This window comes from Thunnus maccoyii, chromosome 11 (genome assembly GCF_910596095.1).
Source record: "Thunnus maccoyii chromosome 11, fThuMac1.1, whole genome shotgun sequence".
NCBI lineage: Eukaryota > Metazoa > Chordata > Actinopteri > Scombriformes > Scombridae > Thunnus > Thunnus maccoyii.
In genome coordinates, this window is record NC_056543.1 from 4983973 (window position 1) to 5011278 (window position 27306).

The 27306-nt window shown below is 42.4% G+C and overlaps 1 protein-coding gene across 1 annotated transcript in view; it reads left to right on the forward strand.

Moving 5' to 3' along the window:
• Positions 1-18711, forward strand: part of gli2a (GLI family zinc finger 2a) — an 89894-nt gene extending 71183 nt beyond the window's left edge. The window contains exons 6-14 of the mRNA XM_042426900.1: positions 3600-3801; positions 4515-4713; positions 6645-6755; positions 7267-7407; positions 9666-9815; positions 11826-11990; positions 12290-12571; positions 13981-14347; positions 14446-18711. Of these exons, the coding sequence (XP_042282834.1) occupies positions 3600-3801; positions 4515-4713; positions 6645-6755; positions 7267-7407; positions 9666-9815; positions 11826-11990; positions 12290-12571; positions 13981-14347; positions 14446-16772 (3944 nt within the window). The 3' untranslated portion in view covers positions 16773-18711. The remainder of the gene's footprint in view (positions 1-3599; positions 3802-4514; positions 4714-6644; positions 6756-7266; positions 7408-9665; positions 9816-11825; positions 11991-12289; positions 12572-13980; positions 14348-14445) is intronic.
• The last annotated feature ends 8595 nt before the right edge of the window (positions 18712-27306 follow it).

Consider the following 27306-nt stretch of genomic DNA (forward strand, 5'->3'; position numbering starts at 1 on the left):
ATGTGCAAGGAATTTTCGCTAATCAACTCCACTGTAATTTATCTCTTTAAAGCTGACACATTCACCAGCAAAACCACTCTGACTGCCTTACATTAGCAATGCTGCTAACATGTTGTGCAAAGATTTTTTTTACCAGTGGTGTAGTGGTCTCTTGGTTTACTGTGGCTTCCATCTCTATGTGCACACAAACCCATGCTTGCACTTGTCTACATCACCAAGGGATGCACCAACACCATCCCCCCACTCCCTCTAACTACATGGCCTATGTATTCAAGTAGATTTTGGCAGATTTCACAAATCAAAACACATCCAAAAGACCGCCTGCTTGTCAAGAGAGCTTGATACAGTGGTAACAGCAGCTTGAGCTGCATTCATCAACAGTATTGACAGGAGGGTGTCACCAACAATATGGACAGCCACCAGAGTAACATCATCAGCTAACGTTGCTCCCTCTAGCTGGTGACAAAGTTTAATTAATGTAATAAATCAAATATGTAGTCGCACTTGTGCAGAATAAGCTAGCTACTGTTTCTGTCACTCTACTTATCTATTTCATACCCCTCTATCTACCACTCTCTACCACTAATGTAAAGGCTAAAGTCACAGAATAAAAGTCTCCAGTGTGCCATAGATTACATGAGAGATTGTAGCATAATTGGCTACAGCCTTACTCTGCAACATGGACACTGATAACACATCTCTGGCTATTTTTAGGTAGATATATGGTAAATCCCCTCCCTGACATTGGGTATAGGTCATATACCTAATATATCATAGAAGATAAAAGGAGACACATACTGTACACTAAAACATCTCCAACGACAAATACAGATTCTAATATTCTTGTAAACTCAAACACATTTTGCTTTTAGCAGAGACAGTTTGTTTACATTGTCAAGGATGTTGTGAGATTTGCATTTCTCACCAAATATTTGATAATGTGTTGGCGTCGAACTAAACTCTTGGCGCCGTTTCTGTATCCAACTCAGCTGCAATCCAAATTAGACTGCTCATCATTCTGTTGGCGTAACTCTACTGTCTAATAAGTTCACTGTCTCTGTTAACCCCAAGAGAGGCCACTGAATTCTAAAAGGAGTGGAAACTAGAAATGATTTCGCTCATAAAGGGAACCTTGAACACAAATTTGAAGTTGTAAGTTTCAGATTTTATTTAATTTTTTTGTCTAAAAGTGCTAATTTGTTCAGATGCATTTTCTCAATGCAGTGTTAAGACCCCACAGCCCCAGTTTTAGAGTTACTGTAATGGGAGAAAAGGCTTCATACCAATTCTTTGCAGAGCTTTACAGTGACCCGCCATGTGCTTAGGGGCCAGGATGACACTGAGCGCTAGCTGTGTTCTGAGGATTTTCTCAACCCTTCAATTAAAGTGTTTTCATTTTCCACAAAGCCATGTCAGTTAAAACAGCGAGGGCAAATACTTAAAATAATCACTCACACATACACACTCGTCACTCCCATCCCCTTTAATATATTTTTTTTTCTTTGCTATATCAATTTGCACTGGAGCGCCTGTAATTATGACTCTCTATATAAATCCAGGTGCCACAATTACAACCAACCCATACTGCAGTCCCACAGAGCAATGGCACACATGTAGACACACATACGTACACGCACACATACTGTAGCGCACCGTGCCATATTACCACACACTGCTGCGCCGCCACGGCCTGTGCAACATCTGTTTTCTCACTCCCCGCCGGAACATGCTCACCCTTTCAATTATAGCCGCCACCTATAAAACACTCCTTTTTGCCAAGTGGTGAGAGTTGTGTGTGTGTGTGCATGTAGGAAATTTATTCCAGGTAAAATTAGGTTAGACCAATAACATCCTTTGACATAACACCTAGCTAAAGCTTGTCCACTTGTTTAGCATGTGGACAAGAAGCTTTGTTGCTGGACTCATTGAGAGTCCTGAGCTGAGGTTGATGTATAGATTGAGGAGGTGGTTTGGAGATGGAGGTGTTTTGGGCACGGTGCCCAGAGGGGTGAGGCTGGCGCCAGGCTACCAGGCCACCAGGCTGTGAGGCCTGTTTCCTGCTTTATAAAGCGGAATATTAATACACCTATCTCCCATTAAATCTGTTGGCAAAGCAGCTAGCTTGGCTCTCTGCAAAAATAGCAAATTCAAGCAGCTGCACGACCCGTGTGGAGCAGCACATAGCTTATCAGAATGAACTCCTCATTCATGACGACCCATATTCCCAAGTGGAGGACCGCCTGCTTCTTCACCCTCTACGCTTTTTTTTTTTCTGTTCCTCCACTACCGTCTGCCTTCTTTACTCCATCCCCACCGCTCTATAGCAGCTAATGAAAGATGACACATTTATTTATTAGCCGCAGAGAGGCACATTCCTGAGGACCGTTTGTTGTTTTTGCCAGCTCTTTCATACACATCTCTATCATTTCCACCAGTCTTTTTTTTTTTTTTTCATAAGCCCCCAACTACTGTCGTCTGCCGTCTGAAGTTCCAGGGGGCCTTTTAACTAAGTGCATATGCCTTTGCTTTACGACTCGCCACCTCCAAACATAATACTTTTGGAAGTAAGACCCTGGTTTATGGCTGTAGGTCTGGCACGGTGATTATGGCGGTGCCTGGATTCATTTGGCTCGAGGGTTTGTGAGTTCCACCAGCCAAGAGTCACGGATTGGCTACATATTGACAGCAGTGAAGTTGACATGCAGCAAATGTGTGAGTGTGTCAGGTCACCATGCATGTGCTTAGGTGAGTTGTGATGTGCCTATTATGAGTTTCCTGCCTCTCGCGCCTCTGATGATGTCTGCTGTAAGACCCAATTACACATGTGCACAAACCAGTCCTGCTCTTTGTCCCTTCACACTGCAAACCAGCACCTGTTGGTCCCAAACAAGTGATCTGTCTCTGTCTCTGTGGAAGTAGGGAGTTACATGCCTCTGAAATTTAAAAGAAATAAATACACTTGAACAATACGTATGGAAAAATAAATATCCTGCTCCTCCAGTGCATGGGAAAGTAGTCCACCTTGTTATTTTCTTGTTCTCCTTTCTACGAGAATAAGAAAACAGTGCAACAACCAGGTTTAGCAGCAGGTCATGAACCCTACCTTTTGTGAGTCAGTCTTGTTCTTTTTAATGGTATTCTAAGATCAATTTGTTTAAATTGCCTCCATTTAACTTGCCCAAGTACAGCGGTCTGAAAGAGATTGCTATCACGGTAATTACTGAGAATGATTGGGGGCGATTCATTATGCATAAGAGGATGCGAATGTTAAATAGGGGAGCTGTGTGTGTGAGAGAGATGCCGGAGATATAGTGTAGCTTAGCATGGATGTGACCTCCACTAGAGTACTCAGGGCTGAATGTTTCTTCTAACATGGTTCAGCGTAACTGCTGGTTTCTATTGAGGCCAGGCAGAGATTTAATGGAAGCACAAGGAATTTGTACATTAGTTCTCCAATCTAGTTAACTGCGAGGAACGACTACAGTGCCCGAAAGTTTCTAAAGGCTGCACGTCAGACGTCATATTCTGATTTCTTTTGAAGTCGCCCGTTGAGATAGCAATACCAAAAATGTCTGACATTGTGTGTTTTTTGTGTCCAGTATCACGTTTCTCAAGCCCACGGCTGACGCCCCGACTGAGCAGGAAGAGGGCGCTATCCATCTCTCCGCTGTCAGACGCCAGCATCGACCTGCAGACCATGATCCGCACCTCGCCCAACTCCCTGGTCGCCTACATCAACAACTCCCGCTCCAGCTCGGCCGCCAGCAGCTCCTATGGGCACCTTTCAGTCGGAGGGATCAGGTATGTAAATGACCACATGATTACATCTGTGGCCAAAACAGTTGATGACAAAGAAGCTTCTTCTTTCACTAACCTTTACTGACATCTAACAATGCAGAATTACCACTGACAATAAAGTACTCTCCTTTTAAAACTATTACTGTACCCAGTAAAACACAAACCTTTAAAGACATAATCACATTTGCACCGACTTATGTGAAGATTGACCTAACTTCCCATTGAAGGCCATTAAAAAACCATGAGAATGACAAATTTAGAAATCTGTTTTTAGCAACTACATGTCAAGCTCCTGAAAAATGAGCAGTTTAAGGTTCTCATTTGTTGAACCCTGAACTGCAAATGAGTGCATTCAGCCGGTAGAAATGTTTGGGTTTGTTTTGTGCAGACATTGTCCCATCAGCCCTTTTTTTATATATATATATATAATGCTAACAGCCAAGCAGCCTGGTTCTCAGTCAGCTGTAGGACAAAAATAGGTAGCACATGTTTTACAGATGTTTGTTCAGCATGTTTAAGGATAAGGCTGGAGATATTTTCTGTTTTTGTCAACAAATCCCACAAAAAGACCAAAATCAACAATGAATGAATTTTGATGCAAATGAGGTGAAAGTCATTCAAATGTACCAGATTCAGTTATTGGATATTACCCAGCAGACACAAATCTCCGTTCATATTTTCCATGAGATAAGCATTTTCGTTTCCCTCTCACCCAGCCCCTCGTTCAGCTTCCCTCACCCCATCAACCCGGTGGCGTACCAGCAGCTGTTGTCCCAGCAGAGAGGTCTGAACGCCTTCGGCCACACGCCTCCTCTCATTCAACCGTCGCCGTCCTCTTTCTCGGCCCGCCAACACCCCCTGACGGCTTCACCTATGACCACCTCCCACAACAGCTCCAACTCTGAGGCAAACCAGGTGGGAATTGGAAGATTTGTACATTTGCAATTTTAAGTGCATACACATTTTTTTTCTTTCCATCTTTATTACCTTTGATACCATTTTTATGGATGTGTGTGTGTGTGGAATAGACTGAGGCATCCTCAAATAACTTCCAGACAGATGATTTCTAACTTGCACGTAACAGAGGTGATGTTTTCTGCTTAAACTGTGAACAGATGTTAAGATGCATACACTTGAATTTTCACAAAATATGCAAAACTTGATCCAGAGAGTTGCTATTTCTGTAAACCAACAGCAGCGTCAGTCTCATCCATGCTTATCGCCATCTTTGTCATTTAACAGTGAGACACAACAATGGAAGAAAATGACAAAATCACCGACTTTATTCTTTGTTCATTGTTTAAGGATTTAAGCACATACTGTACCTAAAAACGTTTTTGCTATTGTCATTTTGTGCACGCTGTCAGCTCATCCCACAGAAATGTCACATAAAAGCAGCTATTCAAAATCCATCTGAAACTAATGATGATCTACATGCCTGATTTATGTATGTATGTATTTGCTACAGCTTGAAGTATAAAGGAAAAGTTCACAGAGCCAGAGGTGACGTCGTAAAAACCTGCTTGTTTTGTCCGACAAACGGTCCAAAAAAAGAACTTGTTGTCTTTATTTTAAATTCTTCCTGAGGTTAGAAATACACAGGAGTTTCCCTCTAAGTTCCATCTGTCTTACTTCCTACTGTCTCCTCTGTCTCTCTTTATCAGCCCACTGTATACTCCACAGCCACTCATAATGTAAACTTCCCACTCAGTGAATCACTCCACCTCACACTGTTATCAGCTGCCTCCAGCTCTGTGTCAGCACAGCGTTTCACTGAGAGATGCAGTCTACTGACACACACCGAAAAGGATCCAAAAGAGTATATATCCACTCCTCACACACACACACACACACACACACACAAAGACACGGGCCACATTCACACACACACACACACACACATGTGCACAAACACACATTCAGCTGCAATTCAACAGTGATCAGAACCATGTTTCCCTTTTGGTTTCCAGCCAGCTGAATGAATCATCGAGGCCTTGCACAAATGCTGAACTGCACTGTAGAGTCTGGGTGGGATTAGGAGACCCCCTCCAGTGAACCTCAATATACACACACACATCTATCAGCTGCTTTACATTTTATATCTTTCCTTTCTTTTCGTCTCCATTAGAGCTTTAACAGGCCTTCTGTGTCTTTGTCTCTCCGTCGTGTTCAGAATCTGTCGGCAGATCAAAGCCCCCCCCCCCCCCCCCCCCCCCTCCCTCCCCAACCCCCACCCCCGACCCCGCTGCCTTCCCCCCCCTCAGTATGAGGGTAATAACTCCTCTTCTTTCATATTTCCTTGCGGCTTTGGCGATCATAAAGCAGTCTAAATTGTTTAGTCTCGGCGGCGGGTCCTAGTCTGACTTATGGGATCCGGTGCCTGGCGCAAACGGGACTCCTCACATCTCTGTGCAACAAACTATCGAGCCAAAAACAATTGCGTGGTATCTCTGCGGCTTAGTTATCTGATTCCCCTCTGCCGCTCCCTGCGGTGCGGAAAGAAGTAGTGTCAACTGAGTGGAATCTGGTGGTTTTAATAAATTGAATTGGATGGTGAAATGAATAGGTGAAGAAGGAACGCGAGGGCTAATGGATGCGCGGGTGGACGAACGTCATGTGTTAGGATTAATTGAATGATTCACTGATAGGTTATGAATGAGTGGGTCGGTGGGTCAGTGGATAGATATTTGGATAAAAGGAGACAAATTTAAAACCACTTTTTGTTTGCTTAGACTCTGATTGTCTCTGCTTCTGAAAATCATAACAATCGTGTGTCACTTTGACAGACTTGCAAAAACTTTTGTCTCCTCCTGTTTCACCGTGTCTCTGTCTTATCTGTCCTTCAGAACGCTGGCGGAGACCCAGCAGTGAGCAGCACAGTCAACCCACTGACCACCAAGAGGTCAAAGGTTAAAACGGAAGCAGAGGGTCCGCTGCCCATCTCACCGTCCTCTCAGGTATGATATTTAAAAAATTCAGAACGTAAGTAGGAATCTGAAATTCTGGAAAACAAAAACATAAAACACAACTTTAGTTTTAAGTTTTTTAAGTAGAATTTACTTTTGGATCTTCAAAATTCCAACCAACTGCTCAGATTCTTCTTATTTTATAACTTAGACATCTCTATCACAGCTCCAGCTACTCACAGTGGGAAAACAGATCCTCCTTTAACTGTAAGCTGCTAATTTGTCTCTAATTGATTATAGGGAGTGAATAAAAATGCAGCTTTGATCAATGACAAGAGGTGTTGTCACGCATTGAGATCAACCAACCAACTCATTAGGATTAAGAAGTAAGATAAGATAAGAGAGATGCAAAATAGTGCAGAATGCTTTTCTAATGTATTGACCACAGATCCAGGTAAAAGATGCAGTCTGTATTTGCATTTCTCTCTCTAATCATTTATACACTTAAATGGATGGATGTGTACTGTTTGTAAGTTATGCCTATCCCGTCCTCTTTCTCCAGGACCATGGTGGAGGGATCTTAGACCTGAGTGAGGATCTGGATAAAGACGAGTGTAAACAGGAGCCTGAGGCCATATATGAGACCAACTGCCACTGGGAGGGCTGTACAAAAGAGTACGACACCCAGGACCAACTCGTTCATGTGAGTAGCAGGCCTCTTGGCTCGCTCTGCATGTGACCTTGAAGCAATTGTAGAGATTTATTGAATGACAAACTCAGTCGCACTGTTTTTTATGACAGCCCACTGACAGAAAAAAAAAAAAAGTGTATAGGCCATAAAACTGTAAAATTCCACTTTGAAGATACAAAAGTTAGAACAGCAAACACGATGTCGAGCATTTTGCTGACATGTTTCATCTCATTTTTCTGGAAGCCGTTGATTTCCATCGGCATTATCGATTTGCTTCGCTGTGGTGAAAGTAAAAAATCTGACATACTGTGTTAAAAAAAAAAAAAAAAGTTCAAATAACTCTTCTGCAACTCATTAAATTCATGCTGATTGAGTCTGGTCAGAAAGCTGTCCAGTAACTGATCCTTTCCTGTTGGGTTGACACGTGCAACGTTAATGAGCCTGCCGTCTCTCACCAAATTCAAGCCCACACCCTGCAGCTGTGCCCCCCCCCCCGCCCCCCCCAAACCCCTCAGCCCCGTGACCCCTAACCCCTAACCTTTCACTCCCAGCAACACCCACAACCCCTGAAGCCCAGAGGGCTGGCCATAAATCCATCGTCATGCCAGCAGCTCTGGATTTTTAGAATCTCATGCTCCCCCCCCCCACCCTTCCCTTTTCCAGCCCAACTCTTCTTGCTTTCCATTTTCTGACTGGCTGTCAGTCATCTCAGAGCTGTAGTAGGAGGGGCATGTGTCAAGTCCACAGACCCAGAGAGTGATGGGAGAGGGGGGGTTGGAGGGGGTCAATATGGGTTGCTGCAAGTCAGGACCAGAGTTACCTTTAAGAACTTTTGCCCCAGCTCCACCTCCCTAGCCGCAAAACTCTGTGAGAGCTTGCCAGGAATAGCGAGTCGACTAGCGGAGGGTTGTTGGTTTGATCGAGGGTGTAGATGGACAATGTGAGGCCAACGCATTCTTAAATCCTCACCGGACCACCGCTTTCTATCCATATTATGAAAACCAACCAGAAATATAACCATTTCTTCTACAAAAAAAAAACACCCTTGACAGCATCTCCCTAAGCATGTCCAGGGTTTCACACAAGGTTCTCACAATATCAGCAGAAAAAAAAAACACACCTGTGGGTTTTTCTGGCTTCTGCTTAACCAAAGTAATCCTGTTTCAAGAGCCCCCAAATTATGGATTCACACTAGTGTGTAACCTGAAAATAGAGGCCTCCGCTGGGCCACACACTTGTTTCCATTCCTCCTCCTTCAACCCAAAATAGATCTCAGCAAAAATCGTCAACCACCGAGCTTTTTCGCTGGTGAAGAAGTGGCCACATAAGTGGAGCATTGTGGGCCTGGATGTCCTCAGGAAATGAAGTGGTTCCTCTGGGTGTGTTGGATATTTGCATGTGGTGCACAGGATGGGAGTTTTTAAAGTGTGTGTCTGTTCAGAAACAACATTGTGTGTGTGTTTGTCTGCAATACATGTCATTTTAGTTCAATCAAACCTGTTGTGTCTGAGGGCATTATTAAGAAACTTTGAAGGTACTCTGGGTAATATGTCATTCTCTTGCATGTCTACACATTGTAGTAGGAGTTACTGACTGTCTCCTTCTCCAGTAGTGCAAATTATTCATTTCAACAAGACAAGAAATTCTTTAAACATGAGGAGTTCCTACAAGGTGGAAATCATGCTGGAATTACAGTAAGATGTATAATTTTGCAGCGTAGACAGATCATTTCAAGAGAATCCTGGGGGAAAGAAAATTTTATTTCACATATTTTTTAGGTTTCCCTCTCTATCACGGATTGTTCAAACCGAGTGTGATTTGATTTGTCTGAAAGTAGTAGACTAATACATCAATTTAAGTTTAAACATCACACAGGAAACTTTTTACGTCCCCTCACTGACTTCCTGATTTGTTAAAAGTAAGGACAATGGGAGATAACTAACAAAGCTGTTACAAATTCCTCTTCCTGATCACTTTTACTGGGAGCTGAGGAAGTTCCTTTCCTCTGAAGAAGCATACTGACACACAGCCTGAAAAAGAAGACACAGTGCTTTTATAGTTTTTTTGTCTCCTGTTGACAGATGCATAATAACTGTCAGCTATAATGGATGGCACCGTCACTCACAATGTGTGTGTGTGTGTGTTTGTGCACGTATGCATGGACACATGTGTGTGAGAGAGAGAGATTCTTCTGGTGGGAAAAAGAGAAGAATTTGCTGACTCGTTTATATTATTGCGATAACTGACGTGAGTTGAATTGGTCTCCACAGCACATCAACAACGACCACATCCACGGTGAGAAGAAGGAGTTTGTGTGTCGCTGGGAGGAGTGTTCACGGGAGCAGAAACCCTTCAAGGCCCAGTACATGCTGGTGGTCCACATGAGGAGACACACAGGAGAGAAGCCGCATAAATGCACAGTAAGAGCCCTCGTATCCCCCGTGAAACACTGTGATGCACTGTTAGTAACTAGCTGTTTAACTGACTCACCAAGCACAAGATCAGCAGACTCACTGACTCACTTATTGTCTGACCGCTGTATTGAAAGGGGCACTCTAGCAGTTTAGTATTACACCTTTTAGTATTACACTTGCAAGAGACTTTCAAAATGTTATTAAAAGAACGGTGAAAAACAAAGCAGCAGGGGAAAAGATATACTATTTTTGTCTAGACTAGCGTTATTTATTTTACAAAGCTCCTCCAGAGTCTCAGAAGACATTATTCAACTGTCTGTCTTGTCTTGCTAAATTGACCTTTATGATGTGTAACATTAGTGGAGTGAGTTAACTTATTGGTTAAATAGTTAACCAACTACTAGAACTGTAACTCAGATATAACATGCAGTCTCTACCTTTCAGCCCTTCTGTGTGCCTCCGAAAAAAATACTTAAAAAAAAAAAAAAAGTTCATCTGATTTATTTTTTTTTTGTGTGTGTGTTTGTATCAACAGTGATATTTTTCCATTAAGTCCTCCAAATTAAACAACCACATAGGTCATTTGTACATGCACTCCAGAATGACATATGGTTTTCTGATCTGACACCCTTATCAGCAGTCATCAGCAACACAACATCATTTGTCTGTGCTTTCCAAAACCGTTACAAATAACTTTTAAAAAAATAATTGTTTTATGATGTGACAACACTGTAGGTCTGGTTAGGTTTAGGCACAAACACCACTTGGTTAGGGTTAAGGAAAGATCATGGTTTGGGTTCAAACCACTTGATCACTTGAAACATGGTGTCGGTTAGGGGTTAGGGTTAGGGTAGGGTTAGGGGTTAGGTTAGGGTAGGGTTAGGGGTTAGGGTAGGGTTAGGGTAGGGTTAGGGTTAGGGTTAGTTACTATTTCCTTAAAGTTAGGCAACCTTTGTCGTCATAGCAACAGTAAACACCACAACAATCATAGTTACGGTTCTTAAAAAAACTGTCCCAACTCGTGGTTGGAAACAGGAAGCGAACAGCAGTCTCCTGCAGCAAAGTCCACTTTTTGCAAGTAAGGATCTAACCGGCCACCCAACCCGCCACCTCCGAAAATGGAAATTTGTCACCTTATATAGACGTCATCTGAGCTGCACCACTTCTCCAGGTCATTATCCTTTGGTCACTAGATGGCATCTGTCACTCAAACGTAACTATAGGTCGTATTTGGCGACTGACATTACAACCTCTAGTGTTGTTTTTTCTTTGGAGGACGGGCTCTATTTCTCATGTTGATAAATCACAGGGGTTTTATTGAAGCCTTCGTTTGCTGTGTGAAGATAAAGTTGAGGGCCTGTTTTCTTAGGCTTCAAAGCTTGTTCACAGGATCTTGTGAATGCATTAAAACAGATGACTTGTGAAGGAGAAAGTTAAGAAAGCTGATTGACAGTGTGGGGCTGTAATTAAAATCTGCAGGCATGCAGGGGGCCATGGGTCCACATTAAGACCTCGCTGTATATTCTCTGCACAAATCCCACGTGCATCATCTAACTCCCCTTCAGTCTCATCTTTTAAGGGAGAATCTTCAGACTTTTATATCCGATTTCTGAGCTACTCTAATTTGATTCTCTTTTAATTTCAAAGCCAATTACGTTCACAGTGACTGCTCTGAAGGAATACCAAATTATAGCTTGTACAGTACAAGTGAATACAAAGGCTAAACACAGACTTCTCTTTGTCTCAACAAAGCACACTAGACAAAGAGCTCTACCACACCTCACACTTAGTTTAGATATTTCGCATAATAGCCCTTTTTACCAAAGTGTAGCCGGGCTTTGCTTTTGTGTGGCACGCCACAGTAGGTGGGCAAGAGTCCAAGAGTAGATTACATTTGAAAACTGAAACACACACAGCTTTTTTTTGTGTGTGTTGCCCAGCTCTTTTCTCTTTTCTCTAACCAGCTGCGGACAAAATAACACAGCACTCACTGTTTATCTATCTATCTGTCTGCAGTTTGAGGGCTGCTCGAAAGCTTACTCTCGCCTGGAGAACCTCAAGACCCACCTCAGGTCCCACACTGGGGAGAAGCCTTATGTGTGTGAACATGAAGGCTGCAACAAGGCCTTCTCCAACGCCTCAGATCGGGCCAAACACCAGAACCGCACACACTCTAACGAGGTATGTTCACACACTCACATCAATCCACTGATTTACTCTTATTACTCCTGTCATCATCTCATCTTGTATTCATTTAGGTCCTTATATTTGTCTGTTTGCTAGTTGCAAAGACTCTGTAATTGGTATTCTTCAATTATAATTTATGTATGTCTCACATAAGCCAAGATGCATTCTGAAAAATAAAATTTTCAAATGTTGTGGTTTTTCGATGATGAGCCTAATATTTTTGATTTACATCTGAGGTCGAATCTCAATTCTTTTCTTCCACATTAAGAGTTGTGTTAAATCCCTCTTGGCAGAAACCATATGTGTGTAAGATCCCAGGCTGTACCAAGCGCTACACGGACCCCAGCTCTCTCAGGAAGCACGTTAAGACAGTCCACGGACCCGAAGCCCACGTGACCAAGAAACAACGAAGCGATGCTCCTCCGAGACTGCAGCCACCAAAAGGCAATGGAGAGAATGAGGCGAATTCCAAGCACGGTGCGAGAGGCGTGGACGGCAAGATTGAAGCCAACAGCACCTCTAGAGGGGTGGAAGACTGCCTACAAGTCAAATCTATCAAGACTGAGAACTCTATGGTGAGTCCTTATCGCTTTCGTTTAAAAATCATCCCACACAAACCTCTTTTATACTTCATGAAAAGATTTGTGTGCAGGAAATTCATTGTTATTGACTTTAAACTCGATTAACTGCACCTTGAAGGAATTGTAGCACTTTTAGCACTCCAAATGATCAATATCACCTGTTAATATAACTCGATCAAAGAATTGCATGCATGGCTTTGTATGTTTAGGAACCAACAAAGAGAGGCACACACTTATTTTCTCACTGTTTTCCCACTTTACTAACATTGCTCTGAGACTCTGAGTTACTGCCTGCGTCCTTCCTAACACACCTCTTTGGTCGTTGCTTGAACTTGCTTCTCTCTTTCTCTTATAACCTTCCTAATGGACAGACTTCACTGAGGTGAGCACTCAAACTGTCTCTCTGTCTCATTGCAACTCAGCATGGGGAATGTGCAAATGTGTCCTTGTGTTTCACGCTACACCGTTGCATTCCACCTCTTGCATTATGGAAAATAGCCTTTTTTGCATGATAATCCATTTTCACAGATTGAAAATGTGCTCCTTTGTATATGGGACACACACAAATGCATGCACAGAGACACACACAGTAACTGGCAGTAGCCTCTGCTGTCGGCCGATGATAAAAGTCATTGTAACATTAATATTCAAGGGCTGGGACTGTTTTAGCATGTGTGCTGAACAAATAGTGCCAGCATCAAGCTGTGATCAAGACTTTAGTTCATTTTGGGCCAGTTTGAATTACTGTTGCTGCTGGATTGTTGCTCACAGAACTCATCTATTATCCACTTGTTTTCTTGTTGTAAATAAATCAAAACTCATCCATAATTAATGAGATTATGGAACTGTAGGCCTACATTACTTATTACAAAACACCATTACAATCAGAATTTTTTAACTCTGGTAATTATTTAATATTGAAGAATATATAATGAAGTTTTCTGAACTTGGCATGAGCTTATATCTTTTATTGTTTTATTCTATTCATTTCTATTTTTAAATTTCACCTATTTTGTGATTTTTGGGATGGCAGTGTTGGTCGGTTGGTTCACTGCTTTGGTCCAGACTGAATTATTAATATTGGATGGATTGCCATGAAATTTTGTACAGACATTCATGTCCCCCTAAGGGTGAATTGTATTAACTTTGATTCCCCAATCTTTTATCTAGCACCATCTGAAGGTCAAAATTTACTTTTGTCTAGTACTTTGGTTCATGACCAAGTACCTGCTAAACTAATAACATTTTCATCAGCCTCAGCCTCAAATAGTAGCTATCAGTGTTACCACAGTATTGCAGAAAATGTATTTACAAGTGAAAAACTTAATGATGGACCACCATCACTTATAATATGTCTTCTATAGTGTATTTACATCAGATTCTTCCTTGCTGTCCTCCTCCAGACGTATCAGTCCAGTCCTGGTGGCCACTCGTCATGTAGCAGTGAGCCGTCGCCTCTCAGTAGCGCCAACAACAACGACAGTGGGGTAGAGATGGCCCTGCACAGCGGGGGCAGCTTCGGGGACCTCAGTGCACAGGATGAGTGCCCCATGGTTGACTCCACTGTTTCCGCTGGGGGGCAGCAGGCTGGGGTGGGGCTCCAGTTCAGGAAAGCTGTGAGTCACGGTGGTGCAATCACCATCAAGCTGGAGAACATCAAGAAGGAAAGGCTGAAGACAGTGAGAGACTCCTGTCCCTGGGTCAACTCTGCACCGCAGCTACCGCAGGGCCAACGCAACAGCACGAAGCTGCCTCCCATACCTGCAGTCGGTAAGTGTGGAAGGTTATTTAAGGTGCTTTACTTTAATTCAATTCAAATATGTTATTAGTTGGTGTCATTATGTAAAAATGTCTCTTGTATCTGTCAGGTTCCCTGCTGGAGACCTCCAACATGATGAGTAACTTCAGTAGTTCCTACCCTGGCCAACGTGGCGGCGACCTGTCTTCGTGTGAAGTGACACTGCTAAACCAGTTAAATGAGCGGCGTGACAGCACCACCAGTACCATGAGCTCAGCATACACATTGAGTCGGCGTTCGTCTGGTATTTCACCCTGCTATTCCAGCCGTCGCTCCAGTGAGGCATCCCAGTTTGGTGCTAACCGTCACAACAATATCAGTTCGGCTGACTCCTATGACCCAATCTCCACTGATCTGTCTCGACGCTCCAGTGAGGCCAGCCACTGCGGAGGTGCTGGTGGTGGTAGTGGTGGTGGTGGTGGAGGTCTCCCAAGCCTTCTCAGTCTGACACCAGCTCAGCATTATCGGCTCAAGGCAAAGTATGCTGCTGCCATTGGTGGAGCTCCACCCACTCCTCTCCCCAATATGGATCGAATGAGCCTGAGGACCCGCATGGCTCTCTACGGTGACTCCCAGGAAGGCTCATCACACCTATTCCATCAGCCACCATCTGGAACTGTGCCCCGGAGATGTAGTGATATCGGATATGGCAACCACAGCATGATGCCCCATGAGGTACCCACCAACCTTCCACGTCGTGCCAGTGACCCAGTGCATCGTCCCACCCTAGACCCTCTCTCTTTTCCTAGGGTCCAGCGCTATAATAGCATGAACAGCATGAACCCCATGAATGGTCCATCAGAACGCCACCAGACACTGGCTATGCAGGGCTACACTCGCTCTGATGGTAGCCTGCAACGCTACCCATTCGCCCCCAGACCACCTAGCATTTCTGAGAATGTTGCCATGGAGAACATGGCAGTAGATGGGATGATCATTGGGGGGGAGCAGAGTGGGGAGGATGATATGGTGCTTCCGGATGACGTGGTGCAGTACCTCAGATCCCAGAACACTGGCAACTCAGGTCACAACTCGGGGCAAGCTGACTACCATTTCAACAACCAGTCTCAGGGCTACCAGACAGGCATGGCCCCACCAGCGTCATTTTATGCACAGAGAAGGATGGCAATGGCTGATGCCACCATGACTCAGTCTGGTCAGGACATGCAATCCTGCCAGATGGGCCCTGGTGGCTCCCAGCAGCCCTTCTCAGTACCATCAACCAACATGAACAAGAATAATATGCCAGTGCAGTGGAACGAGGTGAGCTCGGGGACTGTGGACACCACAGCCAAGCTCTCCAAACAACAGCAGCATCCTCTCAGGGGGAATCTAGCTGTTGTTCAGCAGAGGCACAACTTTGGTTCCTTCCAGGCACAGGGTCAAGGCCTTGGCAGCAACCAGCAGGTAGGGCCTATGAGTCAGAATATGTCTATGCAGGGGTACGCAAACCACAACAGCCAGAGGATGATGAACATCTCCCACCAGCAACATCAGCAACAGAGGCAATGCAGCAATGTGAACTTTAATGAGCAAATGAGTCCTCAGCAAGGGTTTGGCCAAGAGGCAATCCCGAATTCTATATCTGGGAGCACTAGTGTGAGACCTACCCGTAACAGTATGGCAGACCCAGAACTGCAAAGTTACAAAGCAAGGACACAGGCTGATGGGTATTCTCATGCGAACCAAGTGGATCAGCAACAAAATTGCAGTGTTCTCTCCCAACAGCAACAGCAGCAGCACAATATTCATAATGGAGGCAGAGGAATGTTACATCCCAGGCCTCCCACAGAGCCCAAGTCTAGTGCCAGACAACACGCAGGGTTAAGCATAATACAACCGAGCCGAATACCCAAGTCATCTGATTTGAGTCCCAGCCTTGGTAATGACACCTCAGAGGCAAGTCCAAAGAGGCCCAGTGGGTCAGAAGCCCACCATAGCAACTCTGAGAATCCCAACTCTGCTGTGTTTTACACAGGTCAGATTCATTTGTTTGAGCCAGCTTCTGCCAGCTTTGATGTCCCCATGTCCCCCTGTGCCAGCCAGGCTCCAGCCAGTAACAACACTGCTGCAGCTAACATGGCCTCACCAGGAGTCAACCAGGTCTCCAGCAGTACAGTGGATTCTTCTACTGGTGGATCTGGTGGCACAGAGCATGCCCAGATTGACTTTGACACCATGCTAGATGATGGGGACCACTCCAGCCTAATGTCAGGCACCCTGAGTCCTGGCCTTCTGCAGAGCCTCTCCCAGAATTCCTCACGTCTCACCACCCCTCGCAATTCTGTCACCCTAGCATCTGTACCGGCAGGGATCGGCAACATGGCCATCGGTGACATGAACTCAATGCTCACAGCCTTGGCTGAAGAAAGCAAGTTCCTCAACATGATAAGTTGAGAGCAATCAAACACCTCATCATCCATCCAATATTAACCATTTCTACATCAGGAATATATGGACTACACAAGAAAGCACTGATTGAACAAAGCAAAACTGGCTATTTCATACTTTTTTCCCTTCATTGTCCATAGTAATATGCTTATCTTGTAATATTTGTTTCAGATTATAATATGTTACATTATAAGGTTAGTAGTACAGCTAGGGTTAAGGACAATTTTCTATCATCATTTGTTAAAAAGCCATACTTTTTAGCTTCAAATATATGATAGTCCAGGGTATATAAATGCATCTACAAACAATTGCCATTCAGTATTTCCCTGTGTAATAGCCCTTTACAAAGTGGTGCACTGAAAGCAGTTCACATAGTGCCTTGCTGAGGACATCAAGGTTGAGCATCTGAGTACAATATGAAAACACACTTACCAGGAAATGGACATGATATGTAGATAACAGATAATATTTTTTATTATGAAGACCATGTTTATAGATTATACTGTATGGTACTTGCTTTAAGTTATGCTATAGACTTTTGATATTTAAACTAGGGCTGTCAAAGGTAACATATGAACACCTACTATTAATTCAAAAAGAATAATGCATGAATGTCTCAATTTGAATTTCCAAAATATGACATCATTAACATTTTTGTTTGTTTGTTTTTGTGTGTGTGTGTGTGTGTTTTGCTTCATGCTAACCATGGGAATTGCAAAAATATATTCTCATAGGCTAAGCTACACTTCGCTTTACCTTCTATGTGTACTATACAATATGTGAGATAAGTGAAGAGACTTGCAACCTGCCTAACCTGGAACTCCCACTGTAAAAAAATGTTGTAAAAAGGAATAAGAAAGGTGCATTTCTTTATTTGTGACTAGGTTTAAAACTCTATCACATGACTGAGAAGGACAGACACAGCAATGTATGTACTTTTTTGCAGGCAAATTATGACAGAACTACAGTGTCTTAGCTTTTCATTTCATAACCAATGACATGCTGGTGCTTAAAGCACTGAAGTTAGTGAACCTAGTCCGAGCCCAACAACAAACCATGTATGTAAAAAGTGATCCATGCCTATTATTAAAAAAAACTGTAAATATTAACTCCTATTGCAGTTTATATGTGCACTTAATTCAAATCTTTTGCAGCAAGAAATAAGCAGAAAAGTGCTATTGTGGTACCATGTCATGAGTTTCAATTACACCTAGGTTTTGGAATAAAGGATTATTTGTTAGTCTGAACAAATTTTGCTTATGTTTAACATGGTGGAAGTGTATGTTTTTTTTATGGAATATGATGAAATTCAAAATGCAATTAATCACATTTAGACAGAAATTTGACAGCCCTAGTTTAAACAAGTGGTTGTACAACATTATGTTCTACAGATACTAAGTGCTTGTTGATCATGGTCTGAGCTCTTGGGGATGGCACTGTAAAATCAAATTTCCTCCTTTGCCCTCTGGATCAGAGGCTTTAACTCTCCACGGTCTCATCTCACAAGGGTAATTGATTGAAAAGGACAAGGATATGCATCTGTGTTAGTCTATCAGGGCACAGGGACCCCAGTGTGTGATGAGGAGCATTCTCTAAAAGAATATACAAGTACCTCTGTGTGTTCTCAGTAGAGATCCAACCCTAATTAACACATTCATACCACCCTCCCTCTCCCCCCTTCGCTGCACCCCATACATCCCCTGGGCTCTGGATGAACTGCAGAGAGTCCAGGAGGGGACCCGGACTTTGATATCTGAAATCCTGTTTCGGACAGGATTGGCAAAATAGCCCTGCAAATTCCTCAGTTTTATTATGTTTGCTGAATTTCTAAGTAGCCTTTAAAATGTTTCTGTGTATGCTACCATCCACTTTTACTATGCTCAGTGTGTGTGGGTTTGTGTGAGTGTGTATATAGCTTTTGTACATTTCAAATAAACTATCTCCTTTTTTTCTGTTTAAATCCCAAAGTCTTGCGTTGTGTCTTCTTTGAAATCACATGGTCTCTGGTCCCCAGAGGCTACATGAAAGTAAGGCTAGTATGCTACAAGTGAAATTGCATTTGGCATGTTCTCAGACTGCTGTTGAGTACTGTGCTAAGGGCAAACACTGTAACTTCAGCAGCCACGTGTATGAAGGGTTTATACACATAAAGCCTTATGACATATATGATATTTGACTTATTTTTGGTTTTGGCCTGTTTTTAAAGCACTTTAAAGCTATATTTTTTGCATGCAAGGTGCCAGACAAATAAAGTTATTATTAAAGAGGATGTAGAGCACCAGACTGGCATTTATGAAAAATGAACCTTAATTTAAAAAATACTACACAACATAGGCAAAAATAATATGTAAAAGAAATAGGCACAAAAAATTGTAAACTGCAATACAAGTCAAATCATTTCAGTCAGGAGACAGCTGTCCTCAACTCTTTGCCTTCATGTGTGACCAATAACTAACAGTTGTCAGTTGTCAATAATTGACAACTGTTGAAGGTTTGTATCAAACCATGTTCACAAGCTAACATGCTATCACAGGACCTAACAAACAGATTTTTTTAATGCCAATGAATGGCTTACAATTTGTTATGGCCTATAATTTTTTATTTATATTATGGCGACAAGGGCCAATGGGGCCATTCCATTGAAGTTTTGTATGCATCTGGTTTTCACTGCTTTCTTTTTCACCACTTTATGAACATTGAAGCAGTTTTGTAAAACTCAAATTTGCATTAATATCTATGTATATTTCTTCCTGCATGTGGTGTTCAGAACCTAAATCATTAACTACATCACTGATGCTATTGTCGTTGCAATTCATCCTTTTTCTTTTTGTTTAAAATGCCACAAGGCATCCAAAACTACACAAAAACCTATTTAAAAAATTCAGTCAGGTTTTCATTCAGCACACAGCTCTGACACAGCTCTGCTCAGGGTTGTGAATGACCTGCTGACAGCAGTTGATGCAGGGTCCCTTTCTCTCCTGATTCTCCTTGACCTGAGTGCTGCATTTGACACTGTGGATCACACTATCATCTTAGAGCGCCTCCACACCACCATTGGTGCCCAACTGCACTTAAGTGGTTTCAGTCCTACCTTTGCGGTAGGATTGAGTATGTCTGACTGGAAGGATGCTGGTCTAGATCGCTCTGTGGTGTTGGACGTGTCATCACCAGACATGGGATGTAATTTCATTGCTATGCTGATGATACCCAGCTGTACATCAAAACTGCCCAAAGCCTTTCTGCAGCCATGTCATGCTTCAGCACCTGTCTTAAGGAGATAAAGGCCTGGATGAGCACAAATTTCCTCCAGTTAAACAGCAGCAGAACTGAAGCTCTTCTTATTGGCACTCCCCACCAGATTCAGTCATCCCCCATACCTCATCTCACCTTTGACAGCCAGGACCTCCCCCTTTCCTCCTCATTCATTAATCTTAGGTTTGACCCTCAGCTGACTTTTGATGACCATATAAGACATCTATGCAAAACCTCTTCCTTGTCCATGCCTTTATCTCCTCAAGACTGGACTACTGCAATGCACTCTTCACAGGGATCTCTGGCAGGAGCATCCAGAAGCTCCGGTACATTCAGAACAGTGCTGCCAAGATCCTGATGAGAGTGTGAAAACACCAATATGTAAAACCAATTCTGTTTTCATTGCACTGGCTCCCTGTCTCCTTCAGGATTGACTACAAAGTCCTGCTACTCACATTCAAATCCATCAATGGACATGCGCCTCCCTATCTACTGATCATACCACAAACCTCCACCCGCATCCTCAGATCTGTCAGCAGCTTGCTCCTCGGGGCCCCCAGTACTAAGCTCCGCACCATGGGGGACAAAGCCTTCTGCTCTGCTGCTCCACGGTTGTGGAACAGCCTTCCTAACCATCTGAGGGCAGCACAGACCCTAGACTCTTGTAAAAAAGGCCTAAGAACCTTTTTATATTCAGGAAGGCTTTTTCATCTTATTACTATTTTCTTTATGTTGTGTCTTCTATATTATTAATACTGCAGCACTGTGAGTTTCACTATGAATGAAAAGTGAGATACAAATTAAATGTATTATTTATTATTATTATTATCATAATTTATACTTTTTAACAGTGATATTTTAATGTCAGCATCTTTTCTTATTCATACCTCCTCAGCTATTTATTTGCATAGATCTGAGGATCAGGTCAACTTGGCAGGCTGTAAACAAACACCTCTCTTAACCTTTTTTATCCAAAACCACTTTATTGGAGGATAAATGAAAGAAAAAATTAAAAATTATACCTCAAACTGTCTGTGCCTGTTACTTTTTGCAAAACTGTGTTCGGTTCGGATTTCACTGCTCAGTGTCAGGTTGAAAAAAACTCATTACATTGCTTTAACAAAAGATATAACACCATAAATGATGCAGCTAAAGTTAAACCAATTTATGCCGACTGCTTTTCCTTGTCTTAGATTATTGTATAATAACTGCAGTGCATATGCTTTAATAATAGAGGAGCAATGTTTGTTTAGCTTTGAAGCACTTTCTTTCCTCTGCATAATGCACATCAACATATCTTTCTTGATGTTCTGCCAATGAAAAGATAACGTATTACTTTCAGTAGTTGTGCTTTTTATCCATGATTCTTCACCCTGCATACCAGAGAATATTTTTTTACTCTCATCTGAAAACCCAGGTGAAAAAGGATACTCCACATTGCACAAAATGCATACAGAGCAGTTTCTAAAGTTAGATGGCATGTTGTCCAAAATTAACAGCGGCAAGCCAAGACATAAAACAGGAAAGGAGAAAGAGGAGAAGAGGTGGCACAAGAAAAAGGAGAGGAGAGGAAAATCAGCAGAAAAAAGACAGAGTCTTACAGTAGAGAAAAACAAGAGTAAAGCTTCCAAAAAGGTGAGAAGCAAGAGAGAGATTGGCGATGCATGGAGGGGATGAGGGAATAAGAAAAGATGCAAAGTGCTAAAAGAAAAAGAACAAATCATTTTTAATTTGACAGCAAATTCAGCTGGGTACTGGTTAGAAGTGGAGCCCACTGATTGCTTTTGCCACTGGAATTCCTCATTCTCTTAGAGAGAGGATGGGAGAAAAATAGCCCCAGGGTAAGTAGTCTCACCAGAGAGGAGAACAAGAGGTTAGTGAGGCAGAAATAGATGATTAGACAAAGCACACAGATGAGGAGAGATGGTGCGCTCTGAAGCTTCATACTGTAAACAGGGCTGTGTAGTGCATCCATATGTGAATACTCAACAGTAAAGGGATCAACCTGTTCCCTTAACAGTGCTTAACAAAAAATAGGCTATTAAGAAAAGACAGAGTAGCGCTTTAACTGTTCGAGACACCTGTTCTTAAACCTGCATTATCTTTATTTTTGGCTACATGGAGGCAGACCTCTGCAACAAGCTAAAAATCATACGTTTGACATATTACGGCCTCATAAAGTTGTCTGTTTACAGCTAGCAGACACAGAGCAACCATCATTTCAAATGGTGTTTCTGGCAACCTCACAAATGAAAGTCTAATATTCACTCTCCTGTTCAGTTTCAGCTACGTTTTGGTCTCCACCAACTCTGAGAGAAATATCTGACTTGTTAGCTGCCAAATGCTGCACTATGTTCACCAGCTAGTTGCTAACTGTGTCTGTCTGCAGGCAGGTAGTGTACAGTTGGTTAATCAGAGTTTGTTTGCTAAAAAACGATGCCTGCTAATGAGAGCAATGAGAATCAAAGTTGTGGGCCGTAAAAAAACCCAAAAAAACCCAGTATATTTATTGTACTCTCTATCTAAAAATATTAAATAAATGCATTTATTGGCTTTCATATTCTCCCAATAATTTTTTTTTTATAATCAATTGATAAATACATAATACATTTTTATTAGTACAGCTTTAAAGAAATATTCAGCTCTCTGACTCCACTATTAAATTTTTTTAAATACATGTCACTTACATTGAAACCCTTCAGTCAAAAATGTGTTTTGCTTATTGCAAACCTTAAATTTAAAGGGGTGTTTTTAGTTTGCTTGCTTGCAACTAGTTTGGAGCTAATCATGGTCCAGTATGCAACTTATATAAGTGTGATGTGGAAACTTGAAGCCTCCAGTGAACACAATCTATGAATGGATTTTTCAGTGAAGTCAGAGACAACTTGTCACCAGCAGTTAAACTTTTGACATTATTATAATATTTGCATTTATGTATTCAGAATTTTTTAATGAGAAAGAAGGAGTAAATGTAGTGTAAAGAATTTTTAACGAAGTAATGGGACTTTTTGTGGAAAAAAAAAAAATATAAAAATATCAGAGACAAACTAGGTATGTCTTAAATGTCTTTTATGTCTTAGAACATGTCTGGAAGGGATTTTTTACTATTGGTGACTCTTATTATGCATGTAGGTGCACAGCTATGTATGTGTGCCAAACACACTTCCAGTAAAGGTTGAAGACAGCAGAAGGCCTCTGAGATTGCCTTCGATACATTGTTCATGCCAGTAAGACAAGTATCACCAGTAAGAGCAACATTAGGATCCCATAAGAAGTACAGCACTGTATACTCTAGTAAACATAAAGTAAAGAGTAAAATACACAACAGTTATCCAAACAGTAGCTTTATTCTACAGTAACTGTGTGTTCAGACAAAAAGCAAAGCTAATTTCAGAGGTGGCGTGATTACATTTAAAGTCAATGGAAAGATGCTAGTGGATTTGATTCACCCTGGGCAGCACAAATTGACACGAATACGTGTGAGTTGAAACTGTTTTAAGTTGGGCCAAAAGTTTGCACTTATCCCGGGGCTTTATGAATCTGCTTCATAAACGTACACAGACAAGAGGAAAAAGACTGGAGGGAAATAATAGCAAGTACAGGCTGAACTGAACACAAACACACAGACACACTCTCACAGACCTGATGCTCGCTACTTTACAGACCTGCCAACTCTCACGCATCGAGCATAAGACTCACGATCATACCACACATGCCTTTTCTCACGCTAACTTTTCATCTTCGTTTTCTCCGATGCAAAATTTTTTATTTTTTCCAAGTTCAGACAGGCTGAGGCACAGAGCGTAACAAGGTTAAGGCGACACTTTTCACGGATTGTCCAATCATCATTTGTTTCAACTGAAAGTGTGCAACACCAAATCATTACGATGCATGTTTTGATGTAGCAGCCAATCACAATGATTTTGTGGGCGAGCAACTAACCCGCTGAGCTTGAGTGGAGCAACGCTGGAGAGACTGTGGTGTTAGCATTGTTCACTACTCTCCGTTGCAGTTATACTAACATTAGTCAGGGATGGTTCAATATTCAGCAGGTAAGCACCTTCACTTCTTATCTCTTTAGGGTGAACATAGACCTGTATAGACAATACGCTTGCATATATTTTCTTTTTTCATGTGTGTGGGCGTTGGGGTTGCTCATGGATTTCAATCACTGACCTCACAGATTTGACTCATGTTAACTTGACAGGTACGCAATGCTCATTTGTCTATTTATGAATTTGTCGGGTGTTACTCAGGATCCGTCGATTGTGGAGCTGGCCTACGTAGAGCAAGGTTAGTAAAGTTATTGCAGCATTGCAGCACTTGTTTACATCATCTGGTGAGGAGCATAGATCTTTCTTATCCTGTGTTTTGAAGAAAAAATATGTGTAATATCTGGAGTGTATATCAAAAATGCCTCCCAATAAAAACAAATTAGCAAAAAAGAAAAAAGTCTTATCAAAAAGGTGTTGGTTCATAAGGCCAGAGAGAGGTCGAGTGGGTCAATTTACCACTAATAATACTCATTTTATTATGAACAAAAATAAGTACCCCCCCGAATAAATGATCCAGTGGTCAAATGAGGCGAGGCAAAAATTCGCTTTGGGCTCTGTCTGAAAACAGGCTGTTTAGAGTCTTGTATCAGCAACACATTAGCAGACAGCTAGTAAAGTGGCTAGCTTGGTTAGAAGCTGATCATGTAATGGCTGTGGTCTGTATTTCCCAGTGTTTTCCTGTGTTTATCCCCCCCCCCCCCCCTCCTCTTTTCCCCTGTCCGTCTCTGTATCTGTGTTGCGTGGGCGTGGCGCTCCTTCCCTGGCTCTCCTGACTCTTGCCTGACTACACACACCTGGCTGATTACACACACCTGTCTCCCATCAAGCTTATCGTCCTGCAGTATATCTACTCCAGCTTTTCAACCACTCGTCACCAGATTGTTGTTCAACCCTCTGTGGTTGTACTCAGACCAAACTTTGCTTACGCCTAGTGTCTTTTTACTTCCTTGTGCATTGGTCTATTTTTGCTAATCCTGTCACCTGCCGCTCCGTCTGCTCCACGGACCTCCATCTTCATCCTCATCCCCTTCCCCTTTTGCAATAAACTGTCATCTTTTCAACCACTACCATTGTTTGGGTTCCCATCAGTGTTCACAACAGATCATAGGAAAAACTAAATTCTACTAACTCACAACAGACAGTCACAAAGCAGCTGTAATGAAAGAGTATATACACATAATGCTCCAACAAGGGCATCTGGGGAGATATAACAATGTCACTTAAACTGCAACCGCTGTAAAAATGCGCCAGTAGCAGTTGCTTTTGGCAACAAACTGAAACCTGTGACAATAAAGTGGCCTTGTCAATTCTACCTCAAGATTAGTGAAAATAAAACGTGCAGTTGTTCTGTCTATATGGCACATCTGTCCAACTTGGAAAATAAACAGAGCTACAGCATATCAGAGATAACCTAAAGGACGACAGAGAGAGAATTGTAATCCTCTCTAACAGTATTTTTAATGGAGAAAGCACATGAGACAATCACATCTGCTGTTTCAAGTCCACCGTCCTCATCAGTGTGTCGTAACTTTATTTTAAATTTACTTTCAAAGCTCTCACGGCTTTACAACCATGTGAGTGAATCTCAGAGATGTGATGTGAAGAGGAGAGGAAAGGGAAGCATCTAATCTCTATCTGGGGTATCCTCTTCCTCTCAACTCAGCTGTCCCCCCCCCCCCCCCCCCCCCCCCCCCCCCCCAAGTTGGCCAACATCTCACTGCAGGGCTTTAAGCGTCGCTGCCTGTAAAGTAAAAGGCATGTCGAGGAAGTCAGCTGTTGCTCGGTGACATTCGCACCCTGCACCATGGCTGCTACCAGACTAAACAACACGCATCAGAGGGGAAGAAGGTCAAGTGGATGAAAGATTGTTATCCTCAGCTGACCCTCAGTGGAACAAACCTGGAAAGCTTCAAAATAGCTTCTCATACACAGTAAAGTGATCTGCAGTGATTTATTAATGAGTAACAATGACTCTGGCTTTAAAAGCAGTGGTACGATATCATGATATATTACCTGCTCACTGTTGTACACATTTGTGATGGATCTCTGCTTCATCTTACTTATTTGTCTCACTTTAGCCATGTTAGCTTCTTGGGATGAGAGTGCCGGGTGGTTGGTCAGCTGGTCCACTACTTTGGTCTAATCTTTCAACAATTAATGGATGGAATTGCCATGAAATTTGTGCTCCCAAGAGGATGAATCCTACTGACTTTGATGTGTGAACAGTGGCTCATTGTTTTATTAAGCTATGGACGCTTCTCACATCCTCTTCTTTCATGAAAATATAATTAATCAGAAGTTTACCAGCATCTATATCTTGTCAAATATACTCTCAATTATTCAAAAATAATTCCATGAATACTTTTCAATTAACCTTATACAAAGTTCAGTAAACAGAAGAAATGAAATGAATATTTGCTGTGAGAAGCTTCGTCTTTAAAACAGCAGAAGTTCTCCTCGGTACACAGTTTTTCAAGGTACTTGGCACGTAGGTCGTTCCTGCATCTTGGAGAAGTTGCCACAATTCCTCTGTGGATTTAGGTGCCTTAGTTGCTTCTGTCTCTTCATGTAATCCCAGAAATGACTCTATGATGTTGAGATCAGGGTTCTGTGGGGGCCAAACCATCTGCTGCAGGATTCCTTGTTGTTCTTGTTTCTGAAGATAGTTCTTTAAGACTCAGACTGTATGTTTGGGGTCATTGTCATGCCGCAGAATTAATTTGGGACTTATCACATGCCTCCCTGATGGACAATTAATTGTACTGAGATGTTGCTGCCGTGAATTAATCTAAATAACTTTTGTATATATGTAACATAAATGTGATCAAATTCAGTTTTATGTCTATTCCAAATGTATTCTGAGGGTGTTTTAAGAAGTATCGGAGTGTGTCACATCGTGCTCTTTGACCTTTTGAGGGCAGGTCATCATAATAAAGCGATTCATGGCTGTGATTGGGGTTGGCTTGGATGGCTGGGGTTGCAGTGCCTTTTCTCCCGAGGCTCAGCTCAGTTTCTCATCAAAGGCTTCCTGCGTTGAGCTCTGTGCCTACAGAGATCAGAGGGACGTGACCCGTGTCTGAGTCAGGGTTACCTACTGCTCCAGTAGAGCTTTGGCCCATCCTGCCGCTGCTGCTGCTGCTGGCCCAAGGGCAGAACGTGCTCTGCTAAACTCTGGAAGTGCAAGAATTATGATCAAGTCGCACAGAGCCTAGGGGATGTCTGTGATGAAGGCC